Below are 20221 nucleotides of genomic sequence, written 5' to 3' on the forward strand. Positions count from 1 at the left end.
GGACAGGGCTTCCAGGCCAGGACTGGGCCGTCAGGGCTGGCCGCGGCCCCGCCAGCGTGGCAGTGAGGGGTGGGCAGCCGCAGCAGGCTGGCTCGGCCTCGCAGACACCCTCCTTGTCCCCTCCTGGCCGACAGCCACCTCCAGGCCATGCGTGACGAAATCTCTTCATGGCTTTCGGCTTTACAATTAATCAGCTTTTGTAAAGCCATGTGGAGCCATAAAGAGAGCCACACGCAACAGAGCTTTCTCCTCCCGCATCGGAGCGGACCTGGCTGGCATGTCATGTGCAGGGAACTTCAGTCCCCTGGCAGGTCCCGCAGCACCAGCCCCACCGCCCGTGACGTTAGGCGACGCTCGTCTCAGGAGGCGCCGGGTCGGGTTCAGGGAGATTCCGCCGCATGTGTCCTGTGTGGGCTGCTGCTGTTGACTTGTCTAGACCTGAGGTGTGTAAACTGCCACAGAACTTGAACCTGGGCCAGGCTGACATTCAATACTCAAAAAAGCCGTGGTCAGGACGCAGGAGGCGCGCACGATTTTAACTGGGGTCGTGGGTAAAGAGGGCCGCTGCAACATGACTGCTTTGAGGAATGAATTAAAAAGGGGGTGGGAAATGGGCGACATCTGCAATAGAGCCAACAATACAGACCAAACAAACACACGGTAAGAGGGAATTTAAATCTGAGAACTGCTTACCACTGAGTTCCTTAACGCCTGGCCCATACTGAAGGGAGCAAATTTCTACAGTTAATACAGCGACACTTTTCTATGTCATATTTGTGTTGTGACCTGAACATGCTAGATGGGAAATTGCCTACTGATTAATTTAGAACTAATAAAGGAGCCCGTTACACAGAGCGAATAGCTTCCTTGGCTCATGGTTTCCCACCAATCATCGAATTCATAATTTTGCACCATATGAAGTTTTCTCTTTGTAAAGAAAGAAATGAAAGGCTTACCTCATTCCCAGAGGGGCCTGGATCTGAAGCCAATTACATGGCATCTGGTGATGCTTAGAAAGGTCAAGAACTTCAGAACCAGAAAATTCTAGATTCTAATCCAAGCTCTTTACAAGGTGTATGTTAAGCAAATTACATAGCCTGTCTGGGCCTATTTCCTCACCTGTAAAATGGGGATGTCACCACCATCTGGTTTGAGGATTGTTTTGGGGCTCAAATGAGACAGTCGATGAAAAGCATCTTCTCCAGTCCTAAGCATATAGATAAATAAATGAACATATATAACATATAAATGTAATTCTGTCATCTATCATCTATCTAGACAATATTAGATAGACAGTAGTGTTGGGTTGCTTGCTTCCTTCCTGTGGTTTCAATGATTTTTAATTATGAGGAGACAGGAGGGAAGGAAAAGAAAGCTGAGAAGACCCGATGGTAATTGATGGAGGAAGGTTCTGGGAGACTTGAGGGAGGTGGGGTCACTGAGAAAGGACACCTTTTCCTGAGACCGTAGGGAGATGGAGTGAGGTGTGGAAGCTGAGTTTTGCGGGCAAGGAAGGAGGTTGGTAGAAAATAGGAAGCAGTTAACGGAGACTCCGTCTTGAAGAATGGAATATGTTTAAGTTAAAAAATCAGCAAACCTTTCAACTCAACAAAGGGCAATCTGCAAACACCATACTTTCTGTAACAGAGTTATATTCAGTAGCATTTTAGAGACAGTACGCATGTGTGTATATGTAAAAAAAACTTATTGGCCATTATCTTTTCATGCCAAATTTTATTTTCAATGTTATGCGACTGCATAAGTATAAATATTTGTTCAATATACAACAATGATGACATCCATAGGGAATTTCTTAGAGAAAATAAGACTGCAAACACTTTATTGCACAGATCCTAACAAACGTTAAGCTGGTAAATCTACCGCTGGGAGTACTACCGAGGGGCACGTCTTACAATCACAGGAGACTGACCAAAGGGAACACAGGAGAATATCTACCAGCCGAGGGGAGGGGTTTACAACAACAAACAGGTATTACATGAATGCAACCTTAAGTACTCTTTACTCATCCAAATGCAAAAACATATTTGGCAAAAATGATAATACACTATACAAAATATACATAAATATATCATTTGTAAACAAGCACCTAGTTGTGCTTTAAAGGAAACTGGACAGTTAAAAAGCAAAGGCTGTAAACCATGAACCGCCTCCCCGATCGGCCTGTCTCGATGCCTGAATGCAGGAGCATTGGGTTACAACCACCGACAAACAGATATGAATTATAAATGCTGAGACCACTTTCAAACCCATTTAAGTTCTTGTAAAATATTTGTTTCTTCTACAACTTCACAATGTAGTGATGGGGAATCGCTAAAACTACATGGGAGAAAAAAGGGCAAGGAGACGTTTCCTTGCTTTTGCTTTTACTATTGTCATTGCCAACTCCTTATACAATGAAAGACAACCAAGCAGCTGGTTAAATTATGCCTTTGTTTTTGGAGCGGAGTTTACAGCCTTGCTAAATGATTTACAATCCACAGGGCTACAGGTGCTTAGATGAGGGATTTTATGGCCTAAAGATACTAAGACACCCCCAGGGGGTCTGGGTGCTGGGTTAGTGTTCACTGGTAATTTTTTTTTTTTTACAAAAACAAAACAAAAATTCCTGCTATGGATCCCAAGCATCTTATAAATACTTATCTGTGTGTATTTTCTCTTAGTACTTAGTGCCCTCTTATAATGCAAAACAAGCCACCAGAAAAACTGCAACGAAAAACAAAAAAAAACCCTTCAGCACTAATATGACTGGACAAATTCTACGTATCCCATGGTGTACAAAATTCAAATAAGGCTTAGCAAAAGCAAAAGGACAGTCACACTCAAGCACCAAATAGCTCCCACAGGTCTTGTTACAAAAATGCTGCTCTTTATTAATACAGTCCTTTTTTGCATACAAATAAAGAGATCATGTCATGAAATATATGGAGCTACTCGATGCATCGGAAATGAATGTGAAACCAGGGAACTTGCTAAAAACAGCAAGTTTCATCTACAACATAAGGCCTCAGCTATGTATTAAAAGGTATCTGATGTCCTGGTTACTCCTTAACGTATATGCTGTATGCCAAAATCTATTCCCCCTCCTTTTCTTCAAAAAACAAAACCAAAAAAAACCCCAATTTAAAACATCTTCCAATGCCTATTACTCAACCTAAGTACTGGCAGATCTGTGTGCAGCCAGGAACCTTCCTTCTTGTTCGAGAGCAGAGCTGGTGCAGGACTACAAACGTGTGCTTCTCAGACTAGCGACTCACAGCAGAAAGGCCTGAGTTTAAGAGCATTAGAGGGAGAGAAAGCAGGAGGACAGACATAAAGACCAGGTGTGTTTATCGCCCCCGCTCTGCCTGGGGTGAAGACCCGACATACACAGCCACAGACCGGGACGGCTGGCCTCTCGGACAGGGGGACCCAGGAGCGGAGTGCCCACTAGGACGACCGTGAAATGACCATGACCAGCGCCATGTGTCTGGCCATTCCTGACGCAGGAGGGTTCTAATGCAGCGATCGGAGTACTTCTTGCTTTAGATCTGGAAACATAGGTAGCCAGATACAGTACTATCAAAATCTCTGGTTAAAAATACACATAAAAACTCACCATCTACTATATTTAGGGCTTTCCTGCATCTTCATTTCTACTTAGGATGTTTAACTTAGAAAAGTGAAGCCTTGAAACAGTCTCTTAAACCACAGACCAAAACATGTGGGTGGATGTGTGAATATACACGAATGGGGGGCTCTATACTTTCACATACATTGGTTTTAAACATTTTGCTTCATTACTACATTATGATAAGTGGTAAAGCAAAAATCTTTTTTTAAAAAAAAAAAAAAGCTGTAGTAAATGATGCAATCAGCAGCAAGGTAAAGACTACGTCCCAAACCAAACACACTGCCGGATATTTACAGAGAAAATCCTTTCTTCAACAACTGTAACTGAAGGTATTTATTTTTTTCTTGCACGAACACTATCTGGTAACAGCTTTACCGGTTACAACTGGGAAGGCATTGGAAGAAGGTCCCTCTTTCACTCTCCCATCTTCTCTCCCTCTCCCCTCCCTCGGTGGGGCTCCAGGCTCTGCCCTGCGACGCTCCCACAGTGCTGGTTTCAAAAGGTAGTCAGGACTCAGGTACACATTCAGGACGGGGCTCCCCAGGGCCCCGGGGCCTGCCCCTTACGAGGCCTTTTTGTGAGGGCTGCTCCGCAAACTCTCTTTCCCCCGCCTCTGCCGGACCACAGAGTCCTTCTCAGAAGAAAGGGCCATGGGGCGGTCAGTGCTGGGAGCAGGGGACAGCTTGGTCGCCTCTCTGCCCATGTTCTGTTTCCTGGTCTGAGGAGGCTGGGCCAGGGCAGGCTCCTTCCCTTTGGCTTCTCCGGTGGTGGCAGTTGTGGTGGCAGTCACTGAGAGGGCCCTGTCCCGGGGCCCGGCGCCCCCCACCGTGGCTGGGTTGGGGTGCTGTAACTCCACAGTGATGGTGGGGCTCCTGAAGGATGGCAAAGAGTCGCTCTTTGTCATCTGAGCTCCGCCATCGCCCCCAGACGGGGGTCTCCTCTGGTCCCTGCTGCTGGGGGCCGCGAGCTCAGCCGGGGACCCGTTGGCCTTGGCAGGAGCAGGGTCGCTGCCGGCGGGGGCCGCGCGAGCTGCGGGCCTGGCTTCGGGGAAGCTGCAGGAGGAGCTCAGAGGCTTCTCCGGGGGGCCGGGCGATCGGAAAGAGCTCTGCCCCGTGGCCGAGGGCGACCGCTTCATGCCGCTGGGCTTGCCTGCCTCGGTCTGCGGCTTCTGGGGACCAAGTCCTTTGCCCTTGGCCTCCGGCACGGCCTTCCCCGCGGCCGCGGCCGGCCTCTCCGCGCCTCTCGGCCTGGCCTCGCCGTGGGCCGGGGCCGGGCTGGCCTCCAGCTGCCCGCCGTCTGCGGGAACGTAAAGTGCTTCCGTGCATCTCCTCCCGTCAGACTTCCTCTCTGCGGTGGCGGCCAGGGGACTAGGGCTCTTGTCCGCCTGTCTGCACGGCGGGGGTCCATCTTTCACAGTGGGTGGTTTGGGGTGCTTTGGAGACAGGTTGAGCTTTTCGCTGACAGTGGGGAGTTTCTGGTCCATAGGTTCACTCACCCCTGGGAGTCCTTGCCGTGGCACAGGCACGGGCTTCTCCAGCATCGCTGGGACACGCCCGCCTTCAGGGGGCTTTGGCTTGGTGTCCAGAGGACCTCCTTTGGGGGGCAGTGAGCCTGAGGGCCCACTTCCTCCCTGGGTCATCACATCGCTGGCTGTGTTCTGGGAACCTGGGACGGCAGGGAACACATCCAACATGCCCTTACTGCCGCCCTTCCCGTCTCGGCTGGGGCCAGGGGGCTGCGAGCCAGGCTCTCTGACCACCACAGCCCCCACGCTCAGCTTCTGGGAGGAGAGGGGCCTGTCTGGGTGCTTGGACTTTGGAGGGCTCGGGTCAGGGCCAGGCCTGGGCTTGTGGATGCTGCTCTCACTGTGCACAGTAGTGGGCTTGGCTGGGTCCTGGAGGCCCAGGCCGGGCTCCGCAGCCCAGGGCTTCCCACCCAGCTCTCTGCTGGAGGAGTGGATGGGGGAGCCGCAGTGCTGCCGAGCAGCCAGGCTGGGCAGGTCTTTGGTAATCGGTGGGGGTTGGGAGCCACTGCTGAGACGCTGCTGTAGCTGTTCTTTCCTTTCTGGGTCTTTGGGACTGTCTTTCTGCAAAGAAGGGAAACTGGAGAGCTTTTCACTCTTCCCACTCTCGGGGGGCTGCAGAGACCGCCTGGCAGGAGGGGCTTCTGCCTTGGGTTCCACGCCACTCCTTCCCCTGCCCAGCTCCCTCTCACGAGGAGTCCCCCCTGGGTGCAAAGAGGAGTCCTCTCTGGCCAGTGGCCTCGCCTCATCTCGGCCATCTCTGTGGTTTGTTTTCCCACAAGGTGCTGATGCTTTCTCCATGGCCTGGGTCTGCGTGTGGAGATCTGGGCGGGTCCTTCCCACAGAAGGGAGATTTCTGGAGTTGTCACTGGTTTTAGCAGCTTCTGGAGGACACAGCTCCACGGAGGGATCTCTGTGAACATCAGCCCTTGCAGCAGGCGGCTCAATTCTGGCTGTGGAAGGGCCCCTTTCCGACAATTCCCTCCCACTCAGCTTCTCCCTAGAGGGGACACCTTCAGGTGGCAGTGGACCACGTGACTTGGGTGGGTCAGTGTTAGGCAGGTTCTGCCCTAGCAAGGGCAGGCGTTTAGCATCAGCGCTAGGATCCTGGCGTTTGCTGGGGCCACCCTCTCTCCGCTGGAGATCATTTTCCATGTCTGTCACCAGGCTTCTGGTGGCATGGGAAACCTTCCTGTCCTGCTTTACCTCTGGGTCAGGCAGGGGAGCTGATGGTGAATTCTGGAGACACCGGCTGGGTGGCAGGAACCGAGGCTCAAGCAGGTAGGATTTGTTCATCTTGAAGCCTGCAGGGGAAGGCTCCCTCTGACTAGCGGTGTCACCCTTCCTTCCTCCACTGCTGGCAAGAGCCGCTGGCACAGCGGGCCCCACGGCACTGCCTGGGCTGGGGCTCTGTGCAGGCTCTGGGGAAGGCAGCTCGGTCTTAGAGGCCTGAGGTCCAGACAGGAGAGCAATGTCCAAAGTGCCCTCAATTGGCTTCAGGCATGACACAGACCTACCTTCCAGCTTATACTCAGATGGGCTTTTCCGGACAGGTGACTCAGGAGCAACCAAGCCCGGCTTCTCTGCTCCACTGTCCACCCGGCCAGCTAAGGCCTTGAGGGGGACGAAAGACACACTGCTCATCTGAGCTGCGTGGGCGCTGCTGATGAACGCTCGGCTCTCAGAGGCCGGCGCCATCTCCTGCTGCCCAACCATGGGCCGGGCCGGGTTCCCTGGCAGGCATTCATGGGCACTAGATGCCATCTTGGGCTTCATCACAGGACAGAGGCTGTCATCTTTGTCTTCAAGTGACATTTTCTTTCGGAGGTAATCGATGTTGGCCAGCCTGCTGTCTAACTTTTCACATCGGAGATACTCCTTGGCCTGGGGAGCCTTCTCCACATTGTCACCCTTCGCGGAGGAGCACCTGTCAGTGGAGTGGCAGAGACCATCCTGAAGGGTGCTGGGAGAGGAGGCTTGTTTGAAGTCACAGGTTCCCTGACTGTGGTCCCCGGGTGCCTGGCCACAGCCAGCTGCCACCCCATCCAAGGCCAAACCCTCGCTGGCCCGCACGCTGGCCTGGTTGTGAAGGGCATCCTTCAGCAGGCTGCCCAGGGATGGGGCCTCCTGACCAGCTGCTTTAGATTCAAAATGACTTGACCTTTCTAAAGCCTTTGGGTATATTTTCTTCTCTCTCTCTTCCAGCCTTAAAGTAGAGTGGTTTTCCAAATCATTGCCCAGTCCGTGGGGTTTCTGGTGGGATTCCTGTTTCTCTGGGAAGCCGTCTGGTTTCTTCACCACCACCTTGGCCTTCAGCTTCTCTCGGTCCAGGTCGTCAGCGGACTCCTGCCTTCCCAGCTTCCGGGAGACAGGGCGCTTCAGGCAGCCTTGCTCCACCGGCCTGGCCCGGCTGAGGGCCGGTGCGTCACACGTGTTCTCCTCCAGGCTCTGCAAGGCCACTTCCCGCTGCGGCTGGTCCCGCTGCACCTCCTCCTGCGTCACCTCCAGGCTGTGCTTGCGGGAGCACAGGTGCTTCTTGTCACTGCCATAAGAGGGAGAGAGCTTCTCCTCCGACTGCACGCGCTTGAGCAGCGGGGACCGGGGCGGCTCGGCACTCTTGGGCCTCACGATGTGTCTGACGATGGTGGGAGGGGAGTGCATTTTGCTGGGAAAGGCTTGAGCGATCTTGGAGTTGCCCAGTGAGTGGCCCAGCAGAGGTGACGGGGACCGCTGCGGGGAGGTGGGCTGTGGTGTTGGCGAGGGTGTCCGGGCCAGCGGGGAGAGCGGGATGCTGCCCGCTGACTTACGCCTTCCGGACCGGTATCGCTGTCCGCTGAGTTTGGGGGCCAGACCGTGGAGAGTGCTGGGCCGGATGTGTCCTGACCCCGCTGGGGAGTTGGGGGCACTAGAACTTGGGGAGCTGCTCTGTGAGGAGTTAGTACCTGGGGGTGGAAAACAGAACACGTGAGCAACAGCCACCTTCCCTCTCCTTTCCACCCTCCAGCCCAAACTGTTTCAGGTAAGGTCAGATCAAGGTCAGCAAATTGTCTTAGTATCCAACTCTAATGAATGGTTTTGGGATAAACCTCCCTATACTAAGTTTTAACCCAACACTTCCTATCTTGTTTTAACTGTCCAAATAGACCCATCTCATGACCTCGTAGCTAGAATAATTCTCGTGTTTCAGGATCTAAGACAGTGACTCGGACCTCCTCTCAACTCTTGCTTGCTCTCCTGGCCAGGAGACTCACTCACCAGATGGGAAGTCGGGGGTGGAGCGATAGCTGGGTGTGGGAGATCGGGGAGACAAGCTATGCGTGGGGGACCCTGGGAGGCTTTCCCCCGACGACAGCGATCGGTTCAGGCAGGAGAAGCTTCGGCTGGTGTGGAGTAACGGAGAAGGCTGCTTAGCTAGTTTTTTGAAAAGGGATCTCCTCCTAGAGTGAAAACAAGAGAAAATGGATGCGATTTGATGTGATGTTCAGAGCCACTCCTGCCTCCCCACAGTTCCTGTTCCGTTCACACCTCTGTGCAGGAGACGGTGATGTGATGGCAGATCCTATTAAAGAGTTGGATCCCACTGTTACAGTAAAAACATTTTTATGGCTTAGAAAGGCAGACAGTATACAGTGGAAGCTCTCTGAATTCCAAACACTTTAAGAGCTGGGGGGAGGGGAGTATATTAAGTATATACTCATTTATTTATTTGTCAGGTTTATGAGAAGGGTATTCTTTGCCTGAAGGCTTCTGAGTATGCACCCCCAGACACTGACACAATTTCATTAAGAGATAATACCAAGTAAGATCTCTGGGAGCAAAATCATCTCAGACATAGAATTCTTCAATGGAGACACACTGGGCAGAGGCTTTATCTGTGAGGGGCTGTTTGCTGTGCTTACTCCACTGAGGGCTCCTGATTATCCTCAAGGACAGTGAAGGCTGTGCATTTGCATAGAGAGTCATGAAACGTGCACGGATAGAAGCTTATCCTATCAGCAGGGCAGCAGCCACCACACTAATGCTGAGGCAATGAGTGCTCAGCAACAACACAGCCTCGAGCAGAAGGCCGGGCCCCAACGCTCAGAAGTGCAGGTGGCTGGAGAGTTCCTACACCCTCCCCGAAAACCCTGAACCCTGACCCACCTGCGGGGCTCAGGCAGGAAGCTTAAACACGGCTGCCCCCGAAACAGAGTGTTCTATATGACTTACAGCACACACAAAACATAAAGCACACACAAAAAAGGAGACTCTCAGCATTTAGGTTGTGTGTGTAATTTTAATAAAAGTAATAAATGCACTTGGATTAAAAAGTCAGTTTTATAAACTTATAACGAAAAAAATTACGACTCCCCTCCTCTGCCTTCTTTGGCCCACTCTCCAGGGACAAGCAGTGTTTCTCCTCCCATCTGTCTTCACGTTGCTCAGTGATGTGCCTACATTGCCTTTTAGTTTTTCAGTTTCAGAACTTATCTGTTGATGTCCTACCACAGAAGTTGAGAATTAAGCTCTCTTACAAACCCCCTCCACCTTCTGACCAAATACACTTCCCTTTTTTATTCCTCCCAATAGAGCTAAACAGAAATGTTTAGTTACCCAAAAAAGGCTGGTGTTTTCTCTATGTTTTAAGTATTGTTCACAGCTAGGCCATGTAGAGCATAATTCTATTTCCTTTCTCGTATAACTTTATCTTTCCTGGAGTTGATAAGCATTCCTTTTACATTTACATTATTTTTCTACATCTCCATCATCAAAAATCCTCTGAATGTGATCAGATGCATCAGATTCAAGTGGTGAGGGAGAGATGCTCAGGCACCCTGCAGGGAGTATATCCAGACAGCTGCCTGGCAAAAAGTGTCCCGGCCAGAAAATTACTGCGTTTGCCAGTGTCTTGCACAGAGCACAGAAAGACACTCGTGACACCTCCCAGACAACAAACGGTAACCTAGCTAGATATTCAGTAGCAAGACACACTCCTTTCATTTCTAGGATTATTTGGATGTTTTTAAGATATAGTTATTTCAGAATCGTTGGCATTTAAGAAATACCAACTGTTTTTAGATAGTGCAAAGGACATTATTAAAGGTAGATTCAATGTTAAGAACTGCTTGAAGGTCCAGTTCCTCAAATCCAACTCAAATGAAATGAAGTCTAGAGGCTTAAGGAATACCCAAGGGCTTTTGGGCCTCACACACGAGATAAAGCAATCTGAACTCTTCTACCATGTAACTATGGACCCCTTTCACTGTGAAAAATGATGCTACTGTGAATATGAACTTTCATGTATAAATACATGTGAACCACAGCATAAAGTGGCTCATCTATAAGCACTGACATTAATTAGGGAGTAACCTTCCTCCAACATGGGTACCCACGAAACTCGCAAAGAATGCTGCCCGAGCTCACCTCTCCAGACTCTCTTTCTTCTTAGATTTCTTGCTCCGCCTCACCATCCGGCTCTTGCAGCTGTTTCTCCTGGCTGGCCCCGTTTTGATGGACGTGTTTTCAAACGGGGTGGTAGTGACTGACACCTTATTGCCACTCTGGAAAACAATGAGGCGCTATTAAAGGGAAACGCTGTAACGCAGCAGGACCTGGACAGAGAGGTGTTCAAAGCAACACAAGGACTTGCACACACAAAAGGGCCTTCATTTCCAAATAAGCCTCAAAGCAGTGAAGTCCTTGAGAATACAAACTGCGTGGAGGCAAAACCTAAGGTTTCTTCAAGAGGGTGGGCTCTGGGCTGCACAGATCGGAGTTCAAATCTGAGCTCCGGAGCCCAAGCGCGTGGCTCCCCCTCCCTCGGCCTCCGCTTCCTGTGCTATGCGGTGGCAGAGTCACACCTGTCCCACGGGGGCTCCTCTGAGGACCACACGCAGGATAGAGTTGGTAAGGCCCTCAGCACCCACTGTGGCACATGGGCAGGCTCTATAAATAACACGTAGCTTCCTTCATCCATATGTATTAAGTATAAATAATGTGCCCCGGGGCTGTCTCCTTGCTTTAGTTTTCTCTTTTCTCATTTTTGTGTTTTTCCTTTGATCTAGAAATCAAAGAGCAACAAAATTGAAAGAGACTTTTATTTTTCATTATTTTACGGCTCCTTTTCTATCACCGTAAACCCTGCCAGCTTGCCCAGCTGGAACGTTTCTGCCAGTGTGCGTGAGGCAGCCTGTCTTCACCCGGGCCACATGCGGCGAGGTCATCCCGGGGGGCTCTGTGCCCTTTCACCGGGTCCCGGGACAGGGGCCTACTGGGCAGGCCCTCAGGACAGAGTTGAGAGCAGAGTCCGGAAGCCAGCCAAAGGGTGCCCAGGGCAGGTGGCAGGACCGATCCATCCCCTTCACTCCAGCATCAACGACCTCTTCTTGCATTTCTTAAAAACCAGGGGCGAAACATGTCCTTTCAAAGTCACAAATAGCCCTGATTACCTTGAAAAGATAGATGTATAAGGAGAAGGGCCTTTTAAAAAGCCCATGCCTGGGAGACAACTAGCAGTTAGGCTCTAGGTGGTACTAAGTGATAAGGAGTTAAGTATGATGGGGGCAGAAGACTGAAAACACAAAGACTGACTATTTTAATGTTAACATCTACTCTTGCTCCAATCTGGGAAGTAATAAATGCCATTATAAGAATAAAATAGTAAAGTATAAATAAAAAAGTAACAATCATTGAGAAGCTAACTGGCCAGCTAACACCAGTAATATTTCAGTATATTTCCTGCAGCTCTTTTTTCAGGCCTGTGTAAATTACAACCAGGAATTAAACCAGAGCACATCACTGGGCTCTGTACAAATGTACCCTTTGCCTATAAAAACCAAACCCAGTGTTCTCTTTCTTGTTTCTACATATTACTGTTCCAGCGGACAGTTCACTAGACTACTGGAAATACAAGAAATAACGTCCCTAAGGGGAAATACAGACACAAAGATGCAGAGCACCAATATTTGGTCAGAGACATCAGTGATTGTGAAAAGGAGAAGTGACTGGAAGAAAACTTCACGGAGAACGGGTGAGAGGTAGGAAGCCTGCCACCCAGTGGATCCACCGGCTACAGCGAGTGCTGCCTAAGCTGTACAATGCGGCTAATGGGGCGGGTTTACCCTCAATCCATTCTTTCGGAGACTGAGCAACCTCTTATCAGAGAAATTCTGTGGTGCTTGTTTAAAAATAACAACAAAAACCAGGGCCAACAGACTGTTAAGTGTTCAGCGAGTCCTCTCTTCCTTTAAACTATTGTGTGACCAGTGCACGGTGGGAGAGAAATTATCTTCAGCTGCCTGAGCTGAACACAAGCGCACAAGTTGGTCTATCCAAGCCCTTCTCTCAACCTGGCTCCACATCAGTTATCTGCTGGTCTTGTGTACCTCCTGAGCTAGACTGTTCTCACATTTCTTTCTCGAAAAGTGTACACGGGGAACGGCACTCCTCCTGCACAGCTGTGCCCTGGCCCTGGTTCGCACCCTCCACAGCCCAGCCCCAGCCACCTGGCCTACTGCACCCCTCTCGGGACCGAGGCCCCAGCCACACTGCTTTACTCAGGCACCTCAAGCACTGTGACCTCTCCGCCCTTGTGTTTTCCTGCACTCTCTCTGTTTTGCTCCCCTTCCCACATACTAAACACCAGCCTTCACAGCCGGGCACCGATGACCCCTAGCCCCTCAGGCCTGTCCGCCCTGGTGGAAGGCCAGGTGTGAGGACTCCTGAGCTTATTCAGGTAAAGCACTCTCCATTTCCTACCACTCTCCCAGGTCCTTTGTTGTGGGCCCCTTGCAGCACCTAGCACAACTCTCTGCACACTTCGGGGGCTCAGCAGTTGCGTGCGGGTAGGAATAGTGAGGCTATCAATGGTCCCACTTCAGTATCCAGAGGTTCCCAGAGTTCGTGGAAATGAAATTTTTGAAGCAGGGGCCAATGAAGGTTTAGGGCTTCTCTTATGCATCGAGGATTTAAACTAATGCTCTCCTAAGAAAGCAACCTGGTTGAGTAGAGAGATTCCTGGGTTAGAGAGGTTAAGCCAGGCAGGTTATCATGTGAGCAGGGGATAAAACTGGGTCAATATGGCCTATGGCCTGCACTTACTACTATAGCGAGGCCATGACACAAACATGGAATAAGCTTACTGCGTTCACAGTCAAAAGCTACATAAGCAGTGTACATGTATTTCTAATATGTACACAGGGCCCTGTGTGATGGCTCTTCCTCCTCTTTCTGAGGGGCGCCATGAGCCTTGTAAAATAGTTTGTGAGTATGCAACATCGTGTAAGCAGCATCCAGAACACCAAAGCACAGCTACCGCCCGGACGTCCCACGGGCGATGGCACACGGGGGCCCAGTGTTAACACCAGTCACTTTCCCTTTTGCAGAGACTGCTGGGTAAATCTGGAAGGAAGCTGCATGATTACACAGTTCGCTGGGAAGATAATTAAATCCCTTGTATCCTCTTTGTTTCGTTACACTGGTTACTCCTCGAGTGCTTCCTTTATGAACAACAGGCAAGATCCTCTGCTTGGATCTGTGACAGAGCACGCGTGGCTCCGGAGGGTGCCAACGGCTCTCCATTTTGCATGTCTGCGCAGGCCGACAGCGACTAGATGCAGGAATGAAAGCACTCAGTAACCAGACGATACAAATGGGATCACGTGATTCTGCCAAGAGACTTTGCCAGAGAGCTTTAGGAGAAATGTACATTCAAATTTCATAGAAGGAGAGGTTGTAAGACCCAGAATCATATTAGAATCCCTTATAAAATAAATAATGAAAATGATCCATTATGCCTCAGAAAAATAAATGCATATTTTCTAAAGATATATATTTCAGTGTATTATTTCTTCTCTTATTTTCAGAGCAGACGTATGAAATGATATAAAGATATGCTGTGGCGGGAGCTAGGCTGCTGTAACGCAATGCTGCCATAAAGAATGAAGAAGGCCAGACACACGCTACCACCTAAACTCCCTTGGACCTTCTTTTTTATTTTCTGATCCTCACGAGGATATGTTTATTGATTTTAGAGAGAGAGGAAGGGGGGGAAGAGAGAGAGAAACATCGATGTGAGAGAGAAACATTGATTGGTTGCCTCCCGAACACACCCTGACTGGGGATCGAACCTGCAACCTAGGTACGTGCCCTGACCGGGAACTGAACCTACAACCATCTGGTGCCGGGAATGAGGTTCCAACCAACTGAGCCACCTGGCCAGGGCCCTTTGACCTTCTTTTAATTGCCGATGCCAAGATAAGGAAAAGATCTTGTAGAACTGATAACAACTAAGAGAGACTCGCCTATAAAAACACAGACTTATTACTGAAACAAAGGGTCAAAGTGAGCTCCTGGCAAAGCTCAAGGAGCATGTTAGAGATAGACATGTCTATCTCTACTTTTCGGTGCCCAATCAACTGGAAAGGCTCATATATTGGACTCCTCTCACCCCACAAAAAACTTTCCTGAGCCCTGATAAAGGGTCCATCTGCAAGCCAGCAATGGGGCTCCCCTAGAGCACAGGGTCAGGCATTGTGAGAGAAGCAGCTAGTCAGACACATAAATCTCTGTATCTCTCCTTGAATTTTGCTTTGGGGGGTTCTGAGGTCCTCTCAGGGAACTTGCACAGCTAAGGGGTCTCAAACTCAGCAATCTTTCTCTGCCCCCCTTTCTTGGACACTTAGTCAGAGAGAGTTGTTCCATGCCAGCTGGACAAAGAGCATTATCAGAGATGGATGGTGAATGAAGCTATATCCAGGCAGGTACCAGAGTAACACGTTTCTACTCAGTGGCCATATTGCAAAAGTATAAACTAACTCCATGCATCTAAAGGCTTTTATTCCCCAAATAAATGGGACATACAATGAGCCAGGAGTCAAGACACAATGAACATAGTCGTGTGGTACTTGGCTCCTCCCATGATAATCTTTGGACAGCGAGCAAATGAGAACCTCATAGTCCACCTCAACTCCACGAGCATTTATTGAGTCCCCAGCTGTATACCAGGATCTGGTTAAACGCTGGGATTACGTGGGAAGTTTTAATAGCAATTCTGCATCTCTCCTGCAGGCTGCTGTCAGATCTGCTACGTGTTCAGCACGACCATAGCTGATTTCCCACACTGTCTAAGGCTCTGCAACGTTCTCTTGATATTCAGTCCTGTACCACTGGTGATCAATAGCATGTATTTGAGAGAAAGCTGGCTAGAGTTAGAGGACACCCCGTGAGTGTGGGTGACAGCAAATCCAGCCCCTGAGCCCAAGACCAAAGTCTTGTTAATGCTGTGAATTAATCTACGGCAATAACTTCTCTACAATCTGCTACTTCACACTGGACCCTTGAAGAGAAAAGCCATTCTACTCTCAGGACCTGGGCCAGACTCAGAATCTTGAAGACTCTTGTGCTGGCTGGGGAATGACAGAGAAGGAAGGAGAGAAGTCACTGAACTGAACTTACTTTTGAAAGGCTTTCCACACCCACTCCCCTGTAGTGCCTCCCAAATCCCTCATTTTCTTTCAAGTTCCAATTAAACGTTATTTCCCTACAATGCTTCTTCCACTCAGAATGTTTTCTCTAAAAGTATCTGCTAGAGCCCTGAATAGTTAAGTTAGTTGTATTTTATCTGCTTACACATCTCCCATACTTCCTGAAGGCAAGGACTATACCTTAATTCCTGTGTTACCATCTCTATGGTACCGGCCTCAGGGCCAGTGCTGTAGGACCGCTCTGCGTGTGCCTTATCTGAATGACATGTATGCACATGCTTCGCCTCTCAATAGGCCCCAGGTGAGCTGGAGCTTTGGCTCACACTCTATGGCTGGCAGCCCCTTACAGTGCTCAAGGAGCAAGAGGTCATCCAAAAATCTGTTGATCTGTAAAGCAATCCTACTACTAGACACACTGCACTTCTAATCATAGGAAAGCTGGTCTTTGTTTCTAAAAAAAATGTAACATCAAATTCAAATTCATCTTTATTTTAATCAGATCTATGTTTGGAGCTATCACTTTATATTCTGGTGTCAGCAGGTGACAAAGCAAGTAACTGAACAGAATAGAGAGGACCCGTGTAAGACTCGTCCTCCACTCCTTTCACGCTTCCTAGTATCTCCCTCCCCAGGCTTTACTCAGTTTGTGTTTTAAATAGAAATTGATCTCTATTTAGTCATTTGGGGGGGGGGGGGCTAATGATTGCCAGAACCCCTTCCACTACCACCAATTTATATAATTCATAGTGTCCATGTTTCCACGCATAATTCTCTCTCTCCAAGGAAATCCAACTCTCAGACTCAACCTTACAGCGGACCCCACAGTTTTATACCACTTTGTCTTCTACTAAACTAAAACAAAACCTCCTGAATGTTCCTGAGCAAAATCACCTTTAGTTGTTTTCCAAACAGATTTCCCTATGTGAAGTACACACAAAACAAAGAAAACTTTTATTACTTGTAACTTATAATAAGAAGCAAAATTAAATTAGGAAGTGATTATGCAGATATTCATGATATAAAACCAGAGAATTCTTATCTTTAACAATAAGCCTGAGAATACTGAATACATCCTCAGAAACGAGACTGTGTGCAGGGGTGTGCCAGGGATGGACTCTAGAACTCGGGTACACAGTTCTTGCGACCAGTTCCTTCTGGCCACCTGCCTCATCTGTATGGCCGTGACCGAAAAAAGACAGTACCTTCAGCAAGAGCTCTATCACTTCCGTGTGGACAAGTCCATGCACCGGCTCCCCGTTGATGTGTGTGATCAGGTCCCCAGCTCTCAGTCCTGCCTGGCAGGCTGGACTTCCTTCTTCTACATTCTGAAGTCCAAGAAGAGAGAACATATTTGTAAGCAAACAAATGACACCCCTAAGCCTCCTGTTCCTAGTGGCAGACTATTCTGAGTTAAGCAGCAAGTAATCCTAAGCTCCTACGAGGAAATAAAAAAGGCATGGTTACTATTCTACTGCCATCATCCAAAAACAGGGTAATTTCTATGGTTCCTTAAAAAAAAAAATTCAGGTGATTTGAGAAGGTAGTTGTTGTTTTTTAAAAAAAGGCCAAGAAAAAAAAAAAAATAATAAAAGAAGGATTGAAATAGGCCTGTCTTTGACTCTTCCTACCAGCGTGGTATAAAAAGTGGGCAACCAAATGTGAAAACTGGACACATCTATGAGAAAGGATTCGTTTTTGCTAAATTCAATTGTACCGTATAGATGAAGGGAAAGAGCACTACAGGAAAATGGAATAGGTCCCAAATGGCAGCTTAGTGAAAATACATTTGCTGTCAACTACGTCTCACTCAGCCAACTCATCATTCCCCAGCGTGGCCGGGAAGGAAAAGAACGCGGAGGAGAGGCTGCGGGTCTCACCCAGACGATGTGGTGCACTGTGTAGACGTCGCTGTCTCCCACGTACACCCGGATGGCGCGGATGGTGAACCCGTAGTTCTTCCCTGAGCTGTGGATGACGGCGGGCTGATGCGGGCTGGCGGAGGCCGCCGAGGAGTCTCGGCTGGGAGAGGAGTCCCGAGAAGAAGAGGGGTCCGAGGACAGGGAGTGGGGAGACATTGGACTCCCCAGCGGAGAAACGGCAAACATATCTGCAACAGAGAAGCCAGCCGTCAGCTCAGATCTGGGTCACGCAGCAGGCACGCGGCCAGCCCGCACGGCAGCCCTGCTGGGGCTGGGAGCGTGGGAGCAAACAAACGCGTTCGTTTCTAACAGAAAAATAAAGAAGAAATAATACAAAAATGTTTCTATACGTAAGTAATATGGATTTCAAAACAGAAGCCTGTCAGGGAAACTTCTATTTTAACCAGCTTTCATTTAATAAACTAAAGTTATAATTTATTAGTTCTCTACGCTAATTAAAACATACACAAAACTTAGGGACTATCTGGCTGTGATATTATTTACTGCATTTTATTTTAATTAAGGAAACGACTCATAGATGCATGAATTTCAAGTCCACCCTCAGAGAGCAGACTGTGTGGACTATAGTAATAGATTCTCAGGCTCCGACTCTTGCCCTGAACAACTTAACACGGTCCTTTTTAAACGCCCATGGCCAGGAGAGAAAGTTGCAATTTCCCAGCTGCTTTTTACATTATATTATTGAACTAGTACTGATTAAAACAACTGGATCAAAATGCACTGAAATGGCAGCTTCTTTATGAAAAGAATCACTCCTTATTATTATGGTTGCAATTGCTTCTCTTCATATATCACCTACATGTCTAATAAGGTTTCTGAGAGGACAATGCAGGTGAAAGAGAGGAATTTTAAGAGGGATTCAGGTCATTTTCCAAAATACCGATTTTCCTCTGCTTTCCTTGTTTTATAAGCAATCGCCTTTTAGTGTATAGTTCATACTCATGTTCTAGCTACGTGAATCTGACATTGGTCACGTGAAACTGTATGCGTGTGTTTGAGAAAAATAATAACCTACAAAAGATGCTGAGGTTTAAATGGGCTCAGTTGGAGCCAGGGTATGGAAGACTCAGCAGTGTGGTGAGTTGCAGTGCGGCCACAGGAAGCTGAGAGTATCCTGCCCTCATTTGTTCCCATTCTGATGTCTGTCCTAAGTGGAACAAGGAGCTAGATGGGTCACTACCCATGCCCCTTCGCTCTCCGACTTCATGTGGCCTCTTGGTGCTCTTTTGCTAGCTACCTGCTGTCTAATCAAGAGGCCAAGTGAGAAGTGATAGGCTGGTGGGTGGGGGGCTCCAAAACATGCAAGCAAGAGGACAGGGTGGATACGGTTTCCCTTACCTCCCCAAATTGACTAACTGCCCGACTTTACCAAGATGCGGGCTTTCAGAAGTGGACTGGACCACATCATGCTCACCTTCCCAACTGCAGCTGCCCCGGGGCCATTGCCCTCGGGTATGAACACTTAAGCCAGGGAGAGAGGTGTTTGTTTTAGGGTGCTAAATGGGATGCTTCCCAGAAAACAGAGTATGGTAGAGTGAGCGCTACCCCCAAATGAGCATTTGTTTATATCTAGTTTCTTTCTGCACAAATTTGAAATTTCAAAAATGTAAACAATCCCTTTTATACATGGTCTGGATTCTTCCAAATGTAAGCCATCTGCAATATAATTCCACTCTATTGCTGTCACTTGAGTGATAAGCCACAACAACCACCAGGGTGCATATTTCATCTCTGCCAATGGAATTACTACAGACTTAGTGATCACTAGAGGCAAAACCAGGTTGTGGAAAAATACTGCAGTGCAACAAAACCATAATGAAGCCCAGTTTTCTAATATAGGGAGAAAATGATCTGGCGGCCAGTAGGAGGAAGCATAGCTCAACAGACAGGGCTGGGAAAACTGTCTGTGACTCTCTGCATCCCAGAAATTAAAACTTATGTTTTCTCTGTCTCTTTCCTCATTAATTAGATAAGAAAAACTAGACCTTAGCTTTCCAGCACAGATGCTGTGAACAGCTCTGTGAAGTATATAAATGATGCGTACACAGTGTAGGGAAGAGAAATTATTCAGGAGGGAAATTTATCACTTACCCGGGAAGGGTGAGAAAAGAAAAGGAAAGAAAATAAATCGGCTTTGTGGGAAGGAAGGCTGTCCCATCCCCTGATGCAGAAAGAAGCAAGAAAAAATGAGGTACACATGCTCCTGGGAGCTCAGGGTCCTGCAGGGAGCAGCTCCCGAGAGCTGGGCTGGGACGCTGGGACCCTGGGACCCTTCCCTCGTTACTTTAACAGATTCCACAGTGGGGGAGGGGGGAGGCCACATGCACAAATCACAACAGTTTCATGCAAGCAGATGTCTCTCTACCTCCTGGGATCATGAGGGACAGAGCACTGGCAGAAAGGGACTTTGTGACTTTCCCCGAGATTTTCTTTTTTTCTGTGCTTTCTAAGCGTTGCCGGGCCATGTGGGAAGCGGGTTCACTGGATGGCTTGGAGGAATTATCTGTACTGTCCACACACTCGCTCCGTCCATTTATCTGATCCAAGTGCTCTGAAAAACTGCCAACTGTACAAAGAAGAAGGGATACACAGTTCAAGAGAATCTGGGACAGGACGGGTGGGGCAAGGAAGGGGGGGAGAGAGAAGCAAGGGCCAACGCTGGGAA

The 20221-nt window shown here is 48.7% G+C and overlaps 1 protein-coding gene across 4 annotated transcripts in view; it reads right to left on the reverse strand.

Annotated features, from left to right (window-relative positions):
• Window positions 1-3842: 3842 nt before the first annotated feature.
• Window positions 3843-20221, reverse strand: part of MAST4 (microtubule associated serine/threonine kinase family member 4) — a 291926-nt gene continuing 275547 nt past the window's right edge. For 2 of the 4 annotated variants that reach the window (XM_081132096.1, XM_081132097.1), the window contains 6 exons: window positions 19922-20122; window positions 17494-17723; window positions 16819-16941; window positions 10557-10693; window positions 8409-8590; window positions 3843-8095 (listed from right to left, as the gene is read on the reverse strand). In XM_081132096.1, the coding sequence (XP_080988222.1) occupies window positions 4194-8095; window positions 8409-8590; window positions 10557-10693; window positions 16819-16941; window positions 17494-17723; window positions 19922-20122 (4775 nt within the window). In that variant the 3' untranslated portion in view covers window positions 3843-4193. The remainder of the gene's footprint in view (window positions 8096-8408; window positions 8591-10556; window positions 10694-16818; window positions 16942-17493; window positions 17724-19921; window positions 20123-20221) is intronic. The other 2 variants (XM_081132099.1, XM_081132098.1) reach the window with 1 other exon arrangement.

The sequence above is a fragment of the Miniopterus schreibersii genome (genome assembly GCF_964146895.1).
Source record: "Miniopterus schreibersii genome assembly, chromosome: 3".
Classification (NCBI taxonomy): domain Eukaryota; kingdom Metazoa; phylum Chordata; class Mammalia; order Chiroptera; family Miniopteridae; genus Miniopterus; species Miniopterus schreibersii.